This window comes from Falco peregrinus, chromosome 1 (assembly GCF_023634155.1).
Source record: "Falco peregrinus isolate bFalPer1 chromosome 1, bFalPer1.pri, whole genome shotgun sequence".
Classification (NCBI taxonomy): domain Eukaryota; kingdom Metazoa; phylum Chordata; class Aves; order Falconiformes; family Falconidae; genus Falco; species Falco peregrinus.
Genome location: NC_073721.1, coordinates 81,143,309 through 81,163,701, shown reverse-complemented (window position 1 = coordinate 81,163,701; position 20,393 = coordinate 81,143,309). Strand labels below are relative to the sequence as shown.

The 20,393-nt window shown below is 40.3% G+C and overlaps 1 protein-coding gene across 5 annotated transcripts; it reads left to right on the top strand.

Moving 5' to 3' along the window:
- Positions 1–126: 126 nt before the first annotated feature.
- On the top strand, positions 127–20,064 carry SNAP23 (synaptosome associated protein 23). 5 transcript variants are annotated; one of them, XM_027795813.2, is made up of 8 exons: positions 127–145; positions 8,964–9,068; positions 9,634–9,675; positions 11,397–11,445; positions 11,969–12,086; positions 15,475–15,627; positions 16,195–16,339; positions 18,858–20,064. In XM_027795813.2, the coding sequence occupies exons 2-8, from the start codon at positions 9,012–9,014 to the stop codon at positions 18,921–18,923; spliced, it is 630 nt and encodes a 209-aa protein (XP_027651614.1). In that variant the 5' UTR covers positions 127–145; positions 8,964–9,011; the 3' UTR covers positions 18,924–20,064. The 5 variants fall into 5 exon arrangements, with proteins under 5 accessions (XP_027651614.1, XP_055672719.1, XP_005243819.1 ...); XM_055816744.1 differs by lacking the exon at positions 127–145 and adding an exon at positions 1,250–1,387; XM_005243762.4 differs by lacking the exon at positions 127–145 and adding an exon at positions 1,615–1,846.
- The last annotated feature ends 329 nt before the right edge of the window (positions 20,065–20,393 follow it).

Here is a 20,393-nt window from a genome sequence, read left to right as displayed (position 1 = left end):
GGCCGCGCTGCACGCCGGGAGCGACGCCTGCGCCCCCCTGCTGCCTGCCGGGAAATGTAGTCCCGGCGGCGGGACACCGGGCGCGGCGTGCGGGCGAGGGCAGCGGCGCTTGTCGTCAGTCAGGGGCGTTATCCAGCCGACAAAGGTAACAGACGTTGTTATCATCTGGAAACGGAGCGCCGTAAATACACGTAGCGCCACGCGCTACCACTCTGAAAAGCGGGCGCTGAAGGCGGCAGGTGCCTCAGCAGCGAGAAGCTGGTGCAGGGTGCAATAAGCCTTAGTCTACCGGGCCTTTCTAGGGGCCAAAGTCCGCAGCAGCTCTGAGCATCCCCAGAGGGAAAGCAAGGCCTGGGTCCAAGATCACAGCGGTTTTACTGGAAGAGAGACCTTGGAAGAGCATCTAGAGAACAAGTCTTACAAGGATCGGCTGAGGGATCTGGCGTTGTTTAGTCCAGAGACGAGAAGACTCAAGGAGGACCATACTGTTCTCTACAACCACTTGAAAGGAGGCTGTAGGCAGGTGTGGACAGGTCTGTTCTCCTAGATAACAAGGGACAGGACAAGAGGAAATAGCCTCAAGTTGCACCAGGGGACGTCTACATTGGATGTTAGGAAATATTTCTTCGCTGGAAAGGTGGTCAAGCATTGGAACAGGCTGCCCAGGGAGGTGGTGGAACCACCATCCCTGGAGGTGTCTGAAAAACATCTAGATGCAGTGCTTGGTGACACGTTTTAGTGATGGACTTGGCAGTCCTGGGTTAATGGTTAGACTTGATGATCTCAAAGGTCTTTTCCAACCTAAACGATTGATTATCTGACTCTACAGGCTCAAAGAACGGCTTCGATGCCGCGAGAGCTGCCGGCAGGGAAGAGTCACCGCACCCAAGAAGGCTCACGTCTCAGGAAAGGCTATGGAAGACGGGATCTGCCATTCCCAACAGCCGTTTCCCCTTCTGCCCCTGCTCTCCTCCTGGTGAAGGCACGGGGCGGACGCACTTCCCGCAGCCATCCCCGGCCGGTAGCCACCGGGCCGCCTCTGCCCGGCGCTGGGTCCCATCGCGCCCGCCGCCACCGGGGCCGGGCCGCGCGCTGCCTGCCACGGCCAGGGGCGGGCGCTGGCGCGTGCGCACGAGCCGTCGCGCGGCGCCACGCCGGGGGCTCGGAGGCTGCCCGCGGCGCCCGGCGCGCCTGCGTCCTCCCGCCACGTCGGGAGCGGCCCGCGGCGCCGCCTCCGGGGGGCGGTGCGGGGCCCCGCTTCCGGGGGGCGGGCAGCGACGCGCTGGCGGGTCGGCGCTCGGCACCGGCGCGGGCGGGACATGGGCTCTTGAGGGGGCGGTTCGCTACAGCGCGGCGCGGTTGGAGAGCGGCGGCGGGGCTGGTAGGTGTGCGGTAGCTGTGGCTTACTGGCTCCCTGCGCCCCGGGCGCGGCAGACGGCTGGCGGCTCCGGTCGGCGGCCGCCTCCCTGCCGCGCAGTGCCCCGTGCGGGGCGGGCCCGGCCCGGCGGGGGCCTCTGCGGGGTGGGGCGGGGCGGCCGCGCTAGTCCAGCGGGTGCCGCCCTGCCGCGGCGGCCGGGCCCGCCGGGCTGCGCGGGGGTAGCGGGGCGCGGGGCGGGCCCCCCCGGGGGATCCGCCAGGGCCCCGCCTCAGGCTCTCCGTGCCGGAGGCCGCGCCGACCCTCCTCGGCGGGGGCCCTCGGTGCTGTTTCCAGGTGGTTTTCACTTGCCTGGCGAGGGCCCCGGGGTTGGGCTGTCGGGAGGGTACAGCAGAAACCCCTCCTCTTGGTACGCCCTCCTCGCCTTGGGTGTCATGCGGCCCTGAGACTCGCCGGTGAGGTGCTGTTGTGGTACGTGGTGAGCAATAAGCACCGAAATTAATCTGTACTTTTGTGCTTCTCTTGGTTGTACATCTTGATGCCCTTGGTGCTTCTGGGAAGGTAATGAAGGGTCAGCTTTATTTTTCATTTTTTCTTTCTCCTTTTTTCACTTTCGTTTGTGTTTTGCACAACAGAAGTTATCAAATCAACACACGTGATTTGATGACCTAAGAAAAATGAGCTAAGGAAACTTTGGAAATGTCTTTATACAACTTCTCTAGCTGTTTACCTTCCTCTTTTTCACCCTTTTAAAAAGGATGGTAGTTGCTCAGCATCCAGAACTATGCAGCTGGGTATTGCTTTACTTCTCCTTCATAAACAAACCAGATTTTGTGCTGCAGAGAGAACAGCTCTGTAGGAATGTGTTTAGGGATAAAGGAAAAGCCTCCTGTAATGTCAATTGCTTGATTCATTGACTTGAGCAATAATTAATTGCTTGCTGACAGTCTAGTGACCAAACTATATGCCTGACTTCCTCTGCTCTGCCGTTTTTGAAGTACATTATTATATAGCACAGTTTGTGTCATTAGAAAAAAGGAGGATTTGTTACTGTCTGTATGTGGATCTAGGGTTGATTGTTAGTTTGTATTGGCCAGTAACTAATTTGGAGGAGGTATCACGAGGCTTTTCCAGGAACAGAAATGAATTGTTGAGACAAGTATAGAACTGCACACACTCCACAGAGGAGGTGGCATTACTAGAGCCTGTTCTTTGTGTTATCGCCTCTGTGCAGTGTGTTCAGGAAGCAGATAAGACAAAGCAGGAAGCATGCAAGTAGTGTCTTATTCTTGTGCCCTGGCCTTTTTCCCCAGGGTCACAGATGCTTTATTCATTTATCTTGTAGGCAGTACATTCTGGTGCTGATACCTTGTACCACCCTGCATTAGCTGAGCTGAATTTCAGCTGACTAACAAGTAGGATAACTGTTTGTGTGAAGCCAAGGGTTTAAAAAAACAACTCCTTTTACACTAGTGATATGAAGAATTTGGAAGAACAAAAAAACCCCCAGCCCTAAGTAATCTAATTTGAAAACCGTCTAACTTCTGATCTTTGCAATAATGCACAGAAATTTCATACATTCATATAACATTCATGGTTTTCGAATAATATGTTTTCATGATTTTGTCACGATCATTTCATGATCTTCTGGGCAAGGCAACAACTTGCTTTACAAGAGAAGGAACCGAGAGAGATTCCATGATCACCTGAGGCTGTACCAATTCACTGATGGCTAAAAGTATAGCTCGTGTGATACTGGCTTTCAGTTAACTGCTGCAACCACAAGGTTGTGTCACTTAGTTCTACCTTTGTGCTAAGATTACACAAAATGAGGCATAGGCTGCATTTCTCAATCATGCTTTCAGATGTATTGGTTAGTAGGTATTATTTAAGTTTTCTTTCCTGGTATGTATATGAAACATTCAAGGAAAGAATTAGTCAGATGAGGATTGTAGGATTTTAAGGTTTAATACTTTGGTATTCTTACTAGTGGATTATTTTAAAAGAATAAAGTACAAGTATTACTTTCAGTTTTATCTGAATTGAAGAGGTAGTCAAATATAGTTATTTGGAAATAGAAAAGGTAAGATTCTTTCATATCATGACTGTATAAAAATGAGTTAACTTGAACATAATGTATGAAAGCTTTCCACTCAACTCTCCTGCATTTAGTTCCTGACTGCCAAAAACTTTTGCTAGACCTTGAAGAGGAAAACAATGTGAAGATATAAGCATGGAGTCTTGCTAGAACATGTTGTAGGAGTTGTGGTTTTCATTCACAGCTTGGAAATAGCTCTTTTGAGAGAGAAAAAAAATTATTCTGAAAGCAAACTTAATATGCCTTATGGTGTTTTGGCATTAAAGAGATAAACGTACACCAACTTCCAGCTCTCACAGCTATTGTCTTCCATGGCCACAAATACTATGCCAGTTTCTTCTTCTGTCACTTTATTTACTGCTCAGAAGAAAATTGCAGACCTCTTATTCTCTATTTGTGGAACCAGGCACCAAGGCACAGCCTGCTGTGTGCTATTGATATTATCAAAATATCTTTAACAGGAAAAAAAGGAAATGTTATCATTGTTATCAATGTTATCAAAAAAGTTATCAGTGAAGGAGGAAGAAAAGTTTGTGATACTGTTTTAGAAGCATTACTTGATAGAGAGGGGGCTAGGTTCAAATAGAGGGCCCCCAGGTGGTGAATAAGGACTTAATTTATGATATTTAGCAACTGTGATGGATCTATGACAAATTTCTGAAGGGCATTAAGCCTGTCAGAGGCACAAAACAGCTGCATGTTAGCCAGAGATGGAGGGCAAAAATCTTGGCTTTGTGAAAGTGCAAGCAATCAGAACAATTCATTGGTCTGGTGCAAGTAGACCTGTCTGGTTTAAGAAAACTTGTCACCATAGATTCATGGTGGTTTGGATTGGAAGAGACCTTAAAGATCATCTAGTTCCAGCTCCTCTGCCACGTGCGGGGACACCTTCCACTAGACCAGGTTGCTCAAGGTCACATCCAGCCTGGCCTTGAATGCTTCCAGGGATGGCAGCCTCTTCCTGCCTGCAGCCCTATCCAGGCGCGGACTGTGTAGTTGCAGTTGAAAAAGCACTTTCTTATGCCTTGTGGTGCCCTGCAGTTGGTGCAAATTCACAAAGATTGGTAAGACAAAAAATTCTTATGAATTTTTGAGTGCTTTGGGTAGCACAGCCCGAGTATGCTGTAACTGTTGTAAAACAAGGAAGTAATTTTTTGTTTTCCTAGAGCTAATAATCCTTAGAATTGCTTTTCAGCTAGTGGTGAAGAAAAGCAGATTCAAACTGCATGTAAATTGTCTACTATAGATTTCATTATCTTGGAAGTGTTTTATAAGCCTCAGGAGGTTACTGGGATTGAAAAACGGTTGAAAAGACTACGCAACCTCACTGTTGTTGTGGCTTTTGAAACTTGTTTATGTTGGAAACTGAGTGTTGGCATAAATAGCTGGCAGCCAGTTTACAAGTAATTCTGAATGAAAAAAAACACTTGCAAGAAAAACCCTTAGTGGTTCAGTGGAGTATCTTAGACCAATGACAGAGACCACAAAGAAAGATTTCATGTTAATTTTTTACTGTGTGGTCTGGGGAGACAGGTGGCAAAGATGACTGTTGTTGCAGGCTGCAGAAAACAGTACTTTGATCTTGAGGCTCTGTCAATTCAGATGCTTAATTTTTTTTTCCCTCAAAGTTTTTATAATGTATCTGTTGTCAGGGAATCCCAGCCAGAGAGCTGCTGTTGGATAAAATGAGCCTGCTGCAGTAGTATGCAGTAATGGTGCTGCTGTTGCACTCAGTCTTAAGAAAATTACAGCTTGGCAGGTGTTAGCTCTCAATTCAGTAGCTGGGGTAGGGGCAGAACTCTGATTAAATACTTGTGACTGATCCAGCTGAAATGTGGTAATGTGAGCAGCACTTTCCCCAAACAAAAGCTTGCACTGTACTCTCACAGGATCACCCTACTGCTAATGTAGCCGTAGCCATAGTTCACATCAGTCTGTGTCACCTTCCAGTTTTTTCAAGTTAGACCAAGAACCTACTAAGATGCTTCAGCTGCTGTGTGATTGTGTTGATTAACCAAATAAAGATCTCTAAGCCAGTGATTCTTTGAATGGGTCTGGCACAATGCTAAAACCAGCTCAAAAGTGCCTGTCATGTCCCTTGTTTTCTTACAGGAAATACCTCGAGGTTTTAAACAGTTCTGTTAAATCACCTTTGCTGTGTGTTTTCCTCAGCCTTGTCCTACCCAAGTTTCACATAAAGAGAGCGAATGTAAGGCTTTTCAGGAGCCATGATTGAATGTGTAGTAAATGGAAAAAAGTCTGTGCAGACAAATTTATTTGCCTTACCTCATTGTTCCTCTTGTCCAAAAGATAGAAGTAACTTAAGTCTAATCCATCCTCAACTGGCTTGGACCATAATATCCTAATTTTAATATGCATTATAATAGTGAGTTAGTAGGATGGCTAAGCATGATATGAATAGTCTTATGAAGACATAACATCTTATCTAAAGCTTGTGGCTGGAATTGCAATTTCAAAGCACTCTTTCTGCCCCTGCAGTCTCCAAAATAAAACACAGCAGAAAAGAGAGATTCTTATGATTTGCAGGTCCTGTGTTCATTACCTTGATGCTCTTGTTTTTTTGATGAATCTTCCTTTTTAGGATAGTGATGATGGCTGACAGTCATAGTTATGATGAATGTGTTAGTCTTCTACGTTTCCTGGTAGAAAAGTTTTATGAGGCCCATTACTTCAAGAAAAGGTATTTTTGTAGCAAGCTTAGTTCTGCATACTCTGTAGGTGCCACATTTTCCTATGCAAGAGGTAGAGGGGGAGTTGTGCTGAAATATGTTTAATCCTTGCAGTTTGGTAACTGAGTACATTCTGCAGAGAACTTCTTGATAACAAAGTAAATACAGCTGACAAACTTCCTTCTTTGAAGGAGTTCTACTTTATATGTAGACATACTAGTTTCATGTTTAAAACTTTCCACTTTAGAGAGAAAATAAACTAAAATAGCAGATTATTGTTGTAATATAATTCTAAAGTCTCTTTGTCTTTTTTTTTTTACATTGCGACTAGGATTTTTAAAATGGTAGGAGAGGGAAAGCCACTAGATGTTGAGCATTGATATTAAAATAAATGATTGCCTTAGCGAATCGTGCATTATAATAAAAATACATGCCAGGAATACTTTAGCTATATTGAATATTTTCTCCCTGAATATTTTGTCTTTATTAAGGAATCTTAATACCTTGGATATAAAATCATGTTATCATATGCCATTAGCTTAAGAGCTGGATACCTCAGTGGGTGCTTACGATTCCTAGGCAGAAAGATTAATGCATATCCTTTATGTATGTATGCTGTGTTCTGTTGGAATAGTTGAGCTATTATTTCAAAACAAGGGGCCTCATCTTGGGTGTTATAACTTCTTCTTTAGAGATATCTTGCAATGAAGGCACCTGCTATATGCAGCTATTTCAATTAGGCTTGCAACTATCAAGTATGTACTTCAGTCGTTGGGAACAGGCGTGTCATTCCCTTGCCTCAAGAAACTGTGTAGTGTTGGCTGCAGTGTGGCTCTTCAGAAACTCGATTACAGCCTCTGAGCTGGGATTACATCATACAGCCATCGGTTATGCTTATGCTGGTACGTGAACTCCTAGGTAGCCTGAACCCACAGCTGCAAAGGGAAGTGGGACACCAGGGCTGCTGAAAAAGAAATCTGCAGCTCACTCTGGGAATACAGCTGCATTTCTGGCCCTATTCTGCAATTACAGTGGAATTGTTGGGAAGCTGTTATATTCAGAGGGTGGGGACATCTCATCTTGCAGAGCAAAAGGGATGTGATATGTTTTATGGCTCCAAGCTGCAGGAGTACCTAACCATAGCAACCAAAGTAGGGAAAGGCTGGCCAAGCCTGCAATAATTACAGTAACTGAGATATTGCTGCTTTGGTGCAACTATATAATTGAAAACTTACCCTGTTTCTGAATATTAAATAAATGAGATTTTCATCCAAAGAACCAGCTTGATAGCACTTTCCAGTGCAAAAATAGCCCATTTCCTCCCAGTCCTTGCTTTACTAGTCCTTAGCTGTGTAAACCAGCTTGAAGGGCATTCTCAAATTCAAAGTTAGGATTGAGGTGCCCAAAATAAACCTTATGGAAGGAGCTTAAGGCTGTGAATGAAAAGGTAAGTCACTGATTATATAATGATATTGGACTACTGCAAACTGAGCATTAGAGACCTTGTGTGAGAATGCCATCATGTAAAAAAAAGTCAGACAAAAAATAACATTTGTTGACACCTACTTAGAAAAACCTCCTAGAGCTCCCGTCATAGGCTGAGGAGATATGTTAGGTGCTAAAGATCAGACCTGCTGAAGTATTCTCTGCATCCTTCAGCTGTAAGGGATTAGGTGTCTTGATGACAGTTGACTGTCAGAGGTCTGCACGTGTCCTGCAAAGAGCTGTTGTCTAGCTAATAGCTGGGTGAGTCTGCATAAATTGCCCTTCTAGGGGCAGTTACTAATTTTATGTCTTATAAAATATTGACCTTGTAGGGAAAAATGGAACATAGTCAAGCAGAATATTTGGAGTGATCTCAAGGGATAATGTGAACTTAATGGGAAGCTACTAATGTGAAAGAGCAAGGGTTAATCTAAAGTTAAGGGAAAATGAATAGATAAAAAAACTCTTATTCTCAGCTTATGTGCTATCTCATTAAATGCTTGTATAGCCTGGATGCTCTATATTCCCGTTGGTAGGAATGCTGGCTTTACTACCATTCCTCCAACAAAAATGCAGATTCTTGGCTCTGATAAGAATACAGTTATTGATGGGCTTGCTTTTTTCCCTTGTCTCCTCAGGCAAAAATGTATCTTCTGTTTCTAGCAAAGGTTAAATCATGGTGTGTTGGGACTTCAGTTATCAGAATCTTGATCCTTTCTTTATTACGAAAAAGGTAGATGTGAAAAACCTTTGCTGGAGTTGCAGATGTACCATTTAAAACTTCTGCTGATCCATTTGCATTTGAAGGATTCACCATACCATAAGAATTAACTATTTCTGGAGTGTTACTGGAACCATTTTAGGTGGTACTTGGGCAGTGAAAATGTTTTCCCTTCTGTCTGAATTCCCTCAAAGGGAAGAGGAAGAACACTTAAAGTTTTATGGTAGTAATTAAATGCCTTAATGAATTTCTTTATGGATTATTGGGTAAATGAATGTGCTTTTCCAACATGGAGAAGCTTTTTTATTTTAAGACTTCCTGATTTGTACCTTTAAACTAACAATAAGTAGAATATTCAGAAAGTGTTTTGGAAAGGGAACTATTTTACCTACTGATTATTCCTACGTTTTTCTTAGCTCCTCTCTTAGGTCATATCAGTTGAATAATTCTTTCAGTGCATTCTAGTCCTAACCAGGTGTTGTACCAAGCGGAATGAAATGTATAGGCTCTCATTCTTTGAACTGTCTTCCAGTTTAAACTGAAAATACTGATAAAAAGGTAATTCTGATGCTTAACTGGTATCTCTTATTACAGGGGGAAGATTCTATTTAACGTGACTACTTGAAGTAATAGTTCCTCATCATGGCTGAACTATCGCATGAAGAAATTCAGCTGAGGGCCAACCAGGTCACTGATGAGGTAAATATTATAGGAGGCCATCTAGGATTACAGTACTTACCTGCCAAGATTACAATATCTTTTTAAAATAAAGGCAGTCTAAGGTAGTGATTCTGCAAGGGTATTCAAATGTTTCAAACTCTTGCTTTACTCGTTAAATGCCAGAGCAAAGACTACTCCTTCCTGAAAGTAAGTAAACTTCTTAATTGTAAAGCCACCTACTTGACTGAGTACCGATCAGGTACCCAGCCTGTGTTGTCTCAGTAATCATGACTGGGTGAACTATTTGTAATCATGTTGATACTTCATGACTGTTTTAATTAACTAAAATTCATTTGAATATATTTTGTTTCATAGTGACTTTCAGATGGGATAAGCAAAGTATGAGCAAGTACTAAGAACCAAGGGGTTATGCTACTGAAAAAACATCTCTGATGTGCTGCCAGTATGATTGTGTTGTAGTGTGTATTACAAATAGGCTGAGGATCCTCTGTATACTAGTTGCCTTACTGCAATGAACTGGTAAAAAAGCTTTTCAGACACTGATATGTACTGTTAACACACTCATTTAAAATTCTCTTTCTAGTCTTTGGAAAGCACAAGGAGGATTCTTGGCTTGGCCATTGAGGTGAGGAAAAGCTTTTGCATTCCCTGGGTATTTACTAATTTTTGTATAAGAGGCAGCATGTTAACTATCATGAAGTCATCTTAATCACTTTTTTGTCTTTCTCAAACTGAGATACATATTTCATTATTAGAAGTTGCTGATCTGATTTAGTAGTACGGTTGGAATGACTTAAACCTAATGTTTTTCACACTATGTAAATTCAAGGATCAGTATTCTTTTTACCTGTTTCCCTCCTAAGCAGAATGGACTAATCTCCAAATGCTACAGATCAGTTATAAAAAATATTCTGTGATGGTCAGTTATGGCTTTGGCTGCTGCATCACTTGCTTCTCATAACGTCTTCCATTTGTCTTTGAGCTCACTTTGCTTGTGAACAGTGTGAAAATGTCTTTTTGAGGAGGAGGGTGGAGCTCAGTTGGGTTGGGTAGTAGAGGGTGGGGTTTGTTTCTGAACAAAAGTAGTTCTACATACACCTTCCTACAATCTGTTAATCAGTTTTAACTTTAAAGGTAGTTAAGTATGCTGGTTAAACTATTTAACACCCTTGTACATGACATTGTGTGAGAAGTCTGTTCCTCTACACTTATGGCATGCATGCCCCATTGCAAAAATGACTTGATAATTTTGATACTGTAACTTGAAAAAAAACCAGAACATCATGTTGGTAGGGAGTAAAATAGGATGGTTGGTGGTCAGCTCTGGTAGACTTAACAAAGCTTGACTGGTTCAGCAGGACAGTTTTGCTGGTACTTGGATATGGCATAGACAAATGGGAATCCAGAGGCTAAGCAATAATGCCTTTCAAAGCTAATGTCCAGACTTTTAGTGCTGAAGAGTTGAGACAATTTATTGTGAGTGTGAGAACGTTAAAAAAAAAAATCCTGTGAATAAGGAGCCTAAAGTGTTTGGTCACTACTGCTTTAGAGCCTGTATTCACAGTCCAGATGGTAGCAGGCTGCTGTGGAACTGAGGACGGTACTGTTGTCAGTGAGGCATTTGAACCAGCATAGCCTAATGAATGCTTCTCAAACACAAACGTTAAGAACATGTAATGAGCCACCATAATTTCTCCTGATACTATAGTCTGGTGATTCCTAGAAACTAAAATAACTCCTACCATACAGCTGTATGTTGCCAGTTTATAGTAAAGCATTGGTGTGACTTGCACGCTAGATTCTCGAGACTTTGAGGCAGTACTATGATTTATTCCTCAATGCTGATTTGTTTTGCTTGCCTCTAAAACTAGTGAACAGCTATTCTCTTCCTGATCTCTTCTGCTGAATTCTCAAGAACGGTTTTGCAGGCTTTGTTTTGCTTTGTCTTATTCTGTCTTCTAGGACTAAAGGCCTTGTCAGCCCTAGTGAAGGGCGTAGGGATAAAGAACAAACTAAATACTACTTTTCAGAACAAGGCACAGCTAGGTTTACTTTTTTAGCTTGATAATTGTAATAGATTGAACTATGACAATAATGTTATCTTGTTGTAATATGAAAAAACTTCACAAGAACCCACTGATTGAGATAGGCTGACAATCTCACCTGTTACACTAACATAGGGTCTAATTTGAAACTTAGCATAATTTTACTGCAGAATGTATTCTTAGGATAGTGTTCTATTACAAACTTTGTTGCCTTATCAAATTTCCTATAGAGACCTTCTGATTTAGCACTGCTGTATTGAAATCTGTTTTTTCATATCTGCAAATAATCTTGTTTCTGCAGTCCCAGGATGTTGGTATCAAAACTATTACCATGCTGGATGAACAGGGAGGTGAGTTCTTCCTCCTTCTCTAATACTAAAAATAAATTTTGTGACTAAAAAAGGATTATCATTCAAGAGTTGTTGCTGAAGCTAAAGGCTTATTAAAGACTACTTATGTGAGCATGAAATTTGCTGATCAGTTATTCCTGTGTGCAGTATTTAAAAGAGGTTTTTAAGTAGTTGAGAGATCATGTTAGTTACAAGTAATACAGCTCTGCTACAGAAGCCCATCCTTTCCACCACAGCATGAATGTAACTGTCTGCATTTACTCTTAAAAGCAGCAACAGAAGTGCTGCCCTAAGAATAGGGGTGAAGTATCTTTAATGTAGTAAACAAAACTTACTACTCAGTATCTTTCTAAGAAATAATAATAACAAAAGAAAAAATTTAAGTCCCAGAAGGCAGGAAAGAAAAAAGGCATTAGTTTTGGTGTAAAGATAGAACTGAAACTTAGAAATTCCTGCTTGAGAAATATTAATATCCCCCGCCTTCCCCCAATCTGTTTATTCAGGTTACTTGTTTCTCTTCTAGAACAACTCAATCGCATAGAAGAAGGTATGGACCAGATAAATAAGGATATGAGAGAAGCTGAGAAGACACTGACAGAGCTCAACAAATGTTGTGGGCTCTGTGTCTGTCCTTGTAACAGGTCAGTTAAATTGGTACTTTTGTCTGATGTTCTAGAATATTCCCAATAGCTACTGTATGGGAGATGGTCGCTAATGAAAGAGCTAATTAAAAAATGCTGGATCTGTAGGAAGGTCAACTATTCTGGATCATAGAGCTGCATCCTATTAGAATGGTATGAGAGTAGCTAAAGCTTGCTTGCATCTAACTGTATACTATGCCCCTTTCACTGTAAATATAGCTGCTGTATAACATCCTGCACAATTGTGCCGGAATCACCTTAAGGCTTATATTTAATGGAATACTATCAATGTCCATACAGATGAGACCAAGTTGGACTGCAAACAGCTATTTTTAAATGCTTGTCTGTTAGAAATTTGACTCCAAAAATAATTTTTTCACAAAAGTGCTTTGGTACTAACTTAAAAGCAGGAAAACATGTTTTGGAGAAGGAAAGTAATATTGATTCTCTAGGCATTTAAAAATTTTTCATACTGTAGTGAGGAAGAGTAGGAGAACGGACGATGTTAAAGCTTTTAATCTTTCACTGGTACTACATAAATTCTTGCAGGCCTGCTTCACACTACCTCTATAACATCAGTGTTACAGCTACCACATCCAAGTCAGTTAAGATTAATCTAATCTTTTCTATGGCACTTATGCTGTTTAGGTGTTTAGAAGTACAAACAATGATCAGAAATCAGTATTATAAGGAAAAGTATTTTATTTAGAGGTGTGCTAGCTTTATGTTTAGCCAAAGTATCAAACCAGTTTGTGTGAGTTGGATGGGATCATAGTTCTTCCAGCTGAAGGAGAAATAAGTTAAGAGTTTGACCACTGAAATGAATAGTGGGTGTGTTCACTCTGTAAGCATGAGCAAAAAACATTGTCATTCAACTGAGAGATAGAAGAAATTTAGGTAAAAATTCCTTGGTGTAGCTGAGTCTGCTTATCCAACAGAATAATACTTTGAATCACTTAGGATAGATGGGAACATGGACTCAAAGGCTGAAAGTTGTAGTGCTTTAATATCTTGAAAAAACAGTTCTGTCCTGACCTCTGGATAGTGTCCTTTCTGTTTTGTATTAGTTTTATCAGGCTGATGGACTCTGAGCATTTTGACACTCAGTCTTTGTTTTCTGTATTTGACAGTCTTATTTCACTGAAGCTAAGCTGCTTATTGACACTGAGCAAGCTCAGAATTTAACTCTTGTGGCAATAAATGGATAACAGTAAAAGAAATAATGATTTGTGTACCAAAATGGGCAGTAATGTATAGAGAAAAACCACTAGAGAAGAAGTTGAATGCTTTATGTATATCTACTGGTACACCAGTTTTTTCTGTCAGAGTTATTTGTCTAACCAGTTATCTCCAAAGCTTTTCATTTTTTTTCATAAAGCTAAATTAGAACAGTTGCTGAATTAAAATATTGCTTTGCACATTTCTCCTAGGCTTACACTATTTATAAAAGCTTTGTGAGAACACAAAATACTGGCAGTACTCTCATCTATGTACTAATAACAATTTACCTGTTTGCTGGTCTTTACTATTCTTTCTTCTCTTTTCCATTCTCTCCTAACACTGATGCTTGCTTTCTAAAAATGAAGACTAGGATAAGAAGCTGTATTCACTTAACTGGTGAAAGCGGATTTTAGGACAAGGTCAGTCTTATTAGTGCATTTAACCAGCTGTTTGAAGTGGTGCTTCTATTGGATTTGTGCTTGCCGAATGCATGATGTCTGCATGCAGGTCTCCTTGTGACTGTGATGTGTTGTAATGCTCATGTGAACAGAAAATGTCAGTTACTACAGAGTGCATTAGCTGTGGAAATGCTCAACAACTGCTTGAGCCCTTGCTGGTTTGACAGGTTGTACAAAATACCTTACTCTTACAGAAATGAAACATGAGAAAAGTGAATGTAATTTGAATAATGGCTCTTTAAAAAAAAACAAAAACAGGTGGTGAGAAGCTTTGTTCTTAACTGTGCTTAGTTTGAGCAACAATTCTGTTTCTAGTAGCCTACTTCAGATGTGCAAATAGTTTTCAGGCCACTTGTTTTTATGCAATAAATTGCTCTGTTACCTCTGGTACCTAAGACTTTGGTAATCCAGAATCCAAGCATACAAAGTACTCCTGCTGTTGCAGCTTTAGTATGAATGAGATAAAAAATAGAATGCTTGATCTAGTTGTAGTAAACATAAAGATATCTTCAAGCCTCTGTATGTACCAGGAGCTAGAATTGACTAGTTTAGTTTTGTTTAGGATTCTGCTGGGTGCTACAGTTCCATTATAAACTGAGAAATTATTCCATTTCTTCCTCTTGATGTATTCCTATTAGGTTACTTTTCATAAGTTCTGACCTATGAAATACAATTTCCTATTTTGGTTACATAAATGGCAGAAGAATGAGGGGAATATTTCTTCATTACAGCTAATTTCACACTTCAAATGTGAAACATCTGAGCTACTGAAAGGCAGTATAAATAAATTGATTACCTGTAGTTGCAAAGTTAGTTGTTCTGAAAGACACTACAGGCTCACCTTCACAGGCTTTTAAAGAGACAGAAAAGTAGCAGTGGAGTCTGGATTATCTACCTTAAACCTGAAAATGCCAGCAAACAAGGTGACCATGAGAATATTCTTCTCAAAATGTGTTCTTTAGAGTTCATGAGAACTGACCCCCAATTTACATTCAGGTTTTTTTCGTTTATATTTTCTTCCCCTCTTGCTTTTTGTGGGTCTGTGATTCTTGAGATTACCATAAATCAGAAGAGGAAAAAAAATTAAAGGACACTGACATGAAGCAATTTGATTTGCCACTTCAGTGGAGTTAGTACAACTGAATTGCAGAATGAAGGAGCTATTTAAACATATTGCTGTTATTTCATAGTCAGAATTAACCTGAGAAGCATTAGCTTTAGAAAGAAAGATTTGGCAACAGAAAATGTTTGACAAAAATCAGTAGAGATTAATGATTTTGTTGCATACTGTAGCTGTTTGTATTTGAGGGGAGTATTTTCTTTCATCCCCATTTGTTCCCTGAAAAGTAAGTAGTCCTGACTCTAGACTAATTCCTGTTGTAAATGCAACTTTATCATATGACCATGTAAGCTTCCCCATTACTGTCATAAGCTTCCCCTCTTCTGGTTGAGTATATTACTTTAAGGAAATTACCATGCTTGTATTAAAGCTTAACACTGAATTAATCACCGTCCCTAGAGTAACCCAGTTGTATCTGGAGAGTACAAACATAAGAAACACTATTGTATAGACAAGGCTTTGTGTATACAAAATCTAATGTCTTTCAAGCACAAGACTTGTTTCTGAAAATCCTTGATTAATACAGAACTTCAGTCAGGAAGCCATATTTCTGATGTAGCAGTTCAGATTTCTTATTTTTACGGAGTAGGACGAAGAACTTCGAGGCTAGCAAAGCATACAGAGCAACCTGGGGAGATGGAACGGAGAACTCTGCAGATCATGTGATATCCATGCAACCAAGAAGTATAAATCAACAGCAGCCTCAGAACTCTGGAGGACCAAGTGGTGGATATATTACCAGGTTTGCTGCTTCATATTTCTCAATCTCAAATGCAGAAATCCTAAGTTACCGGTTGTCTGCTTCTTTTGGATGCATTTCAGGTAAAGTTGTTAAATAGTAAGTTTTCTCTGCTGCTTGGAGGAGCTGTTACTGCTTGGAGATGAGATGAGATACCTGTGCTTTCAGTATTGTAGTGCTTATCTTACACTTCCATTTTTTTTTTTTTTCATAGTGGTGGTATTATCAGTCTGTTTCTGGATGTGAGGACTTAATGCTCAGTTATTGAGGGGCTTCTTAAAAAATACCAAGTACTCTTACTGTCATAAAAGATATTTGAGACAAATTCATGTCTTAAGCTTCTGGTAGCCATTCTTTTGAATTCTAAGGCTATTTTTTGTAATAGCAGCTAGCTTAGTACCATTTTTGGTGGGCTGCTTGCTTGGAATAAGTGGGGTTTTAAGAGAGGGGAAAAATGTACCTTGGCTTGAATACATTGCCTGTCAACGAACAATTTCTATTAAAGTAAATTGAGGGTAGGGAAAAGCAAGTTCTTGATTCGTGGAAACATTGTCTTAATTATTTGAACAGGATAACAAATGATGCCAGAGAAGATGAAATGGATGAAAATCTTGCTCAAGTGGGAAATATTCTTGGGAATTTGAAAAACATGGCTTTGGATATGGGCAATGAGATTGATGCCCAGAATAAACAAATAGACCGGATAAATGTAAAGGTAAGTGTCAAAGGGTGTTCTCTGCCTTCAGCTTAGAGGTTATAACAGAGAAGTTATAAGGAATGGGTTCACTGTCTTATCTACCTGTATTTACAGTAAATATGCATTAAGATTATACCATCCTCTAGGTTGCAGTGATTGGAGCAAAGCATACATCTTGGCGTTTGGATATGTAGCTGAAAATTCAAATGCTTCAGAGTGTCAGTAAACCTAGATAGACACAGGTCACCGCTTACTCTGGAAACAACTACACTTTATCGGCTCAAAAGGGCAGACGTTTACTGGAGGTATAACTGGGGGATTGTTGCTTGTAGGGAATCTTGTATGTGGTAGGGAATAGGTATTTTTAACAGTAGCAAGATTCTTCTGGAAATTCGGAAAACTCACTATAATCATTGAATGTAGAATAAAACACAAGTAGCTCACTGCCCTAATTCTTATGGACAAGTTAATGTTGGGGCTGGGGAGACTTTGGAATAGTAGGTTTTGTAGGTGCTCAGGGGTATGGTCTGCCTTCATCTGCACGTGAAGTTAGTCATAGCCAGTAACATTTTTTTTATTGCTTTAAAGATTAACAAAACAGGTGAATCATTTATAAATATATTTTGGGGAATTTTCTTTCAGAGGCCAACTTATGAGGAAGTTACCCCTACTTTTAGAAATCCTCATTCTGAAAATGAATGGAAGCTCTTTTACAGGCATCCTGGTTAAGAAAGGAAATGAAACCTTTAATGAATAGTGTATATTAAAGATTTTTAAAAGCAGAAGTGAATACCAGTTGATGTAAAGTATAGTATTAAGACAAAATGGGAAGTTAAAGATACCACTGAAATGCCCAGTAAGGTTAAAAGTAAGAGGAATGGAATTTTATCAAATATACAGAGCTAGCCTGACACAAATGCTGGTTGTACCTATGTCAGCATCTCAATTTTTGTCTAGTAATTTAGGCATTGGAGTATTAATAAGGCCAATCAACATGATCTTATGGAAGATTACAGCAGTTTCAGGGAACACTGAACGACAATGAAGATCTGAGGTGATTGTCAAGTAAAAGAAGTCAAACTTTTTAAGGAACACTAGAAAATTTAATCTGGTTTTAAAGCAAGGTGTGAAATTCTTACAGATTATTAAGTGGACTGAAAATTTCCTGGTCAAACTAACTGCAAGCGGGAATTACTGTTTTTAGCAGTAGTGTTTCTTGTAGCTTCAAGCACATGTTTTGGCCTGATGCTTTTTCATTTTAGTGGTCTGAATAAATCTTGCTTATCAGGTCTTACTAACTATTAAAATATGATGTAAACAAGTTAGAATTGCTTTACAAAACAGCAATAAAAATAGAAGTGCAATTCCGGGCTCTGAGACTGGCAGCCTGTCTCAGGACATTTAAATTAAACCGTTTTTGCTGATAACTGTTTCTTAAATCTAGTGAACAGTGTGGAAACCGAATCAAAATGTTGAGGGTGAATTTCCAAAGGACCGTATAAAGAAACAAAGAGCAGTATTAGGCTTAACTTCAGAATAGAGTTGATGCTTTTATTTTTACTTTAAACAATAAAAATACGAAAAATTCCAACTCACCGGGGAAGTAAATAGTCTTGACTGGGTGACTTACATTACTGTCTTTTCCTGAGAAGATGATCTAGTAGCTAGGTCAGTGTGTTTCCAAAGTGGTGTTAACAGGTTGGGTTCTCACTTTTCTGTAGTAGATTCTTGCCCCTCCCCAGCCCTTGACCGGAAGTTCAGGAAGGAAAGAACTGGAGGGAAGGGCTAGAACTGCCAATGCCCTCTTCCTAGCCCATTGCAGGATGGAAGTGTGAAATGGCTGATGCTAGGCACAGGTAGAGTTCTCGGGAGTTCCACTCATGGTGAGGGTAGAGACTACTTCCGTGCTTTTTGCCCCTCCTGCTCGTTCCCCACTGCAGGGTGGATAATCAGGGAATTTCTAAGCTGTTTATCATACCTTTTGGTAAAACTGTATTGTGACATTTGTTTAGCTTAGATGCTGTGGCTGACTTTTTATAATGGTAAAACAATTATAAAGTGCTTTTTGTTTACAGATACCATAATATGACACTAGGACACTGGAAGGCATGTGGATTAAACCCAGGCATTTTAATTTTGACTTTATGCCCATAGGTCACGTCCAGTTTTGACTATTACTTCTAGTCCATAGCAACAAAGCTGCTCTGTAGAGGTCATTAAGCTGTCTAAACATTTGGAAAGAGGGAATTTTTATCCTCTTGTTCTGTTAATATACTTCCTGACTTGCTGAGGCAAGCTGCTCTGTGTTTTGAGGGTCAGCTTAAGGTTAAAAACTACTTCACCTGCTTCTGTTTCTGCCAGAATTGACAGCATATGCTGGCTAGGGCAGGAAAAAGAACTATTTCCAGCTTATAAAAGTTGGTCTCCTTCTGTCTGCCACAGTGAAAACACCCTGCAATTCAGAAGTTCATGTCAGTTTGAATTTTGAAACTATTTTGCATGGAGTCTGCATATGACCTGTGAATTTCTCTTTCAGGCCGATACAAACAGGGAACGTATTGAGCAAGCCAACATCAGAGCCAAGAAACTAATTGACAATTAAAGCCTGCTGTCATGGTTCAATGACATGGTCTCTCCAGCTGCAAGCCACCATATTCATGGATCTGTGAAACTTCTATTCTGAAATAAGAGGGGCTGGGAGAAATGAAGCAGTACTCTTTCTATAGGGATTGATTTTCTTTTACGTTTTTATTGCTTCATGTAAACATGGCTGTGACTCCAAGAAAGCAGCCAATGTAACTTCCTCCTACTCATCTGCCTTCACGTTCTTTAAACTGCTCAGGGCTAAAAGGTTATGGCTTTGAGAATCTTTTTGCATGCTTTATTCCCCTCTCCCATGTCTCTCTCTTTATTTTTTTTTTCCTGCACCTAAAATATAGTCCTTCATTGAAGATGAACAAGCAGGGTAACCTGAATTCACGGTTGTGGAATGCTGGAGAGGGCACTATGCACTGTTTGAAATACCTCATAAGTTGAGTGTCTTCACTAAAATAGGGACTTGGTGAATATTGTCTGACTTGTATCTCTAGCAGGCTAACCATAGTTTTACAATCCAAACCACATAATTGATTTGGGATTGAGTTTGTGGATTACAGAATTGAAGAGGCCCACTACTTAAAGGTTGAGGGTTTAAAACACTTCCTAACCACACAAACATTAAAGGTAACTGAAGGGATAGGCAGGTTGCCATTTCTTTACTATGAATTGACGTTGATTTGGAGGTCATGACTAGGAAATTGTGCTGCATTGTTCTGATAATTGTTGTGTGTATATATGCCTGATCTAAACCCCCTGCACATGTGAGTAGAAGAAAATAAAACTATCTCCTTGAAGTATTTATTTGATGGAAAATTTTATGCCCCACGTTTAAAAGTTAACTCTTAGTGTTTGAATGATGCATCTTCACTGGAAGAAACTGAATAGAAAAGCATGCAGCTTTCTCACATCCCATATGAGACTCTGTTTTGGCCAGTTTTCGCTGGAGTTCAGATTATGCCTTTTTCCAGTGCAAAATAATGACTGAGATGTGGTGCAGAGTTTGCTCTCAGTGGTGACTTTGGGGGAGCTTCTTAAACATATAGAAAACAGAAGCTTACTATGAAACTTCTTTGTCACAAGTCTGGAGGAAGCAGAACCTATTTATGAACTGTATGCTAGTTCTAAATAAACTAGTTCTAAATAGATTACTGACTGGCTTATTATTGCAGACTTTGGGACTGGCAATTGGAAATACTGCACATCCAAGTTGCTTGCAACATAAATGTTCCTGTTCTGTTGCAGAATAGAGGAGTTTCTGACCAGGTGAGGTAAAGCTGTCTTCTGATGAAGAAGAAAAATATTTTGATTTTACTGTAATATCATCAGATTTATTCCCAGGGTTTTCTTGTAGTAAATGGCAAGTGACCTGTATAATTTTAACTCAGAAATATATTATGCCTCTTTTAAAGGTGAAAATGATGCTTTGGACTAACCTGTGATACTCGGTGTTGGATGGCAAAAATACTCAAAGTCA

Coding starts and splice junctions, on each gene's coding strand:
- SNAP23 (XM_027795813.2), top strand. CDS start 9,012: ATGGCTGAACTATCGCATGAAGAAATTCAGCTGAGGGCCAACCAGGTC. Junction 9,676..11,396: donor TTCTTGGCTTGGCCATTGAG/GTGAGGAAAAGC, acceptor TTGTTTCTGCAG/TCCCAGGATGTTGGTATCAA. Junction 15,628..16,194: donor AGTGGTGGATATATTACCAG/GTTTGCTGCTTC, acceptor TTATTTGAACAG/GATAACAAATGATGCCAGAG.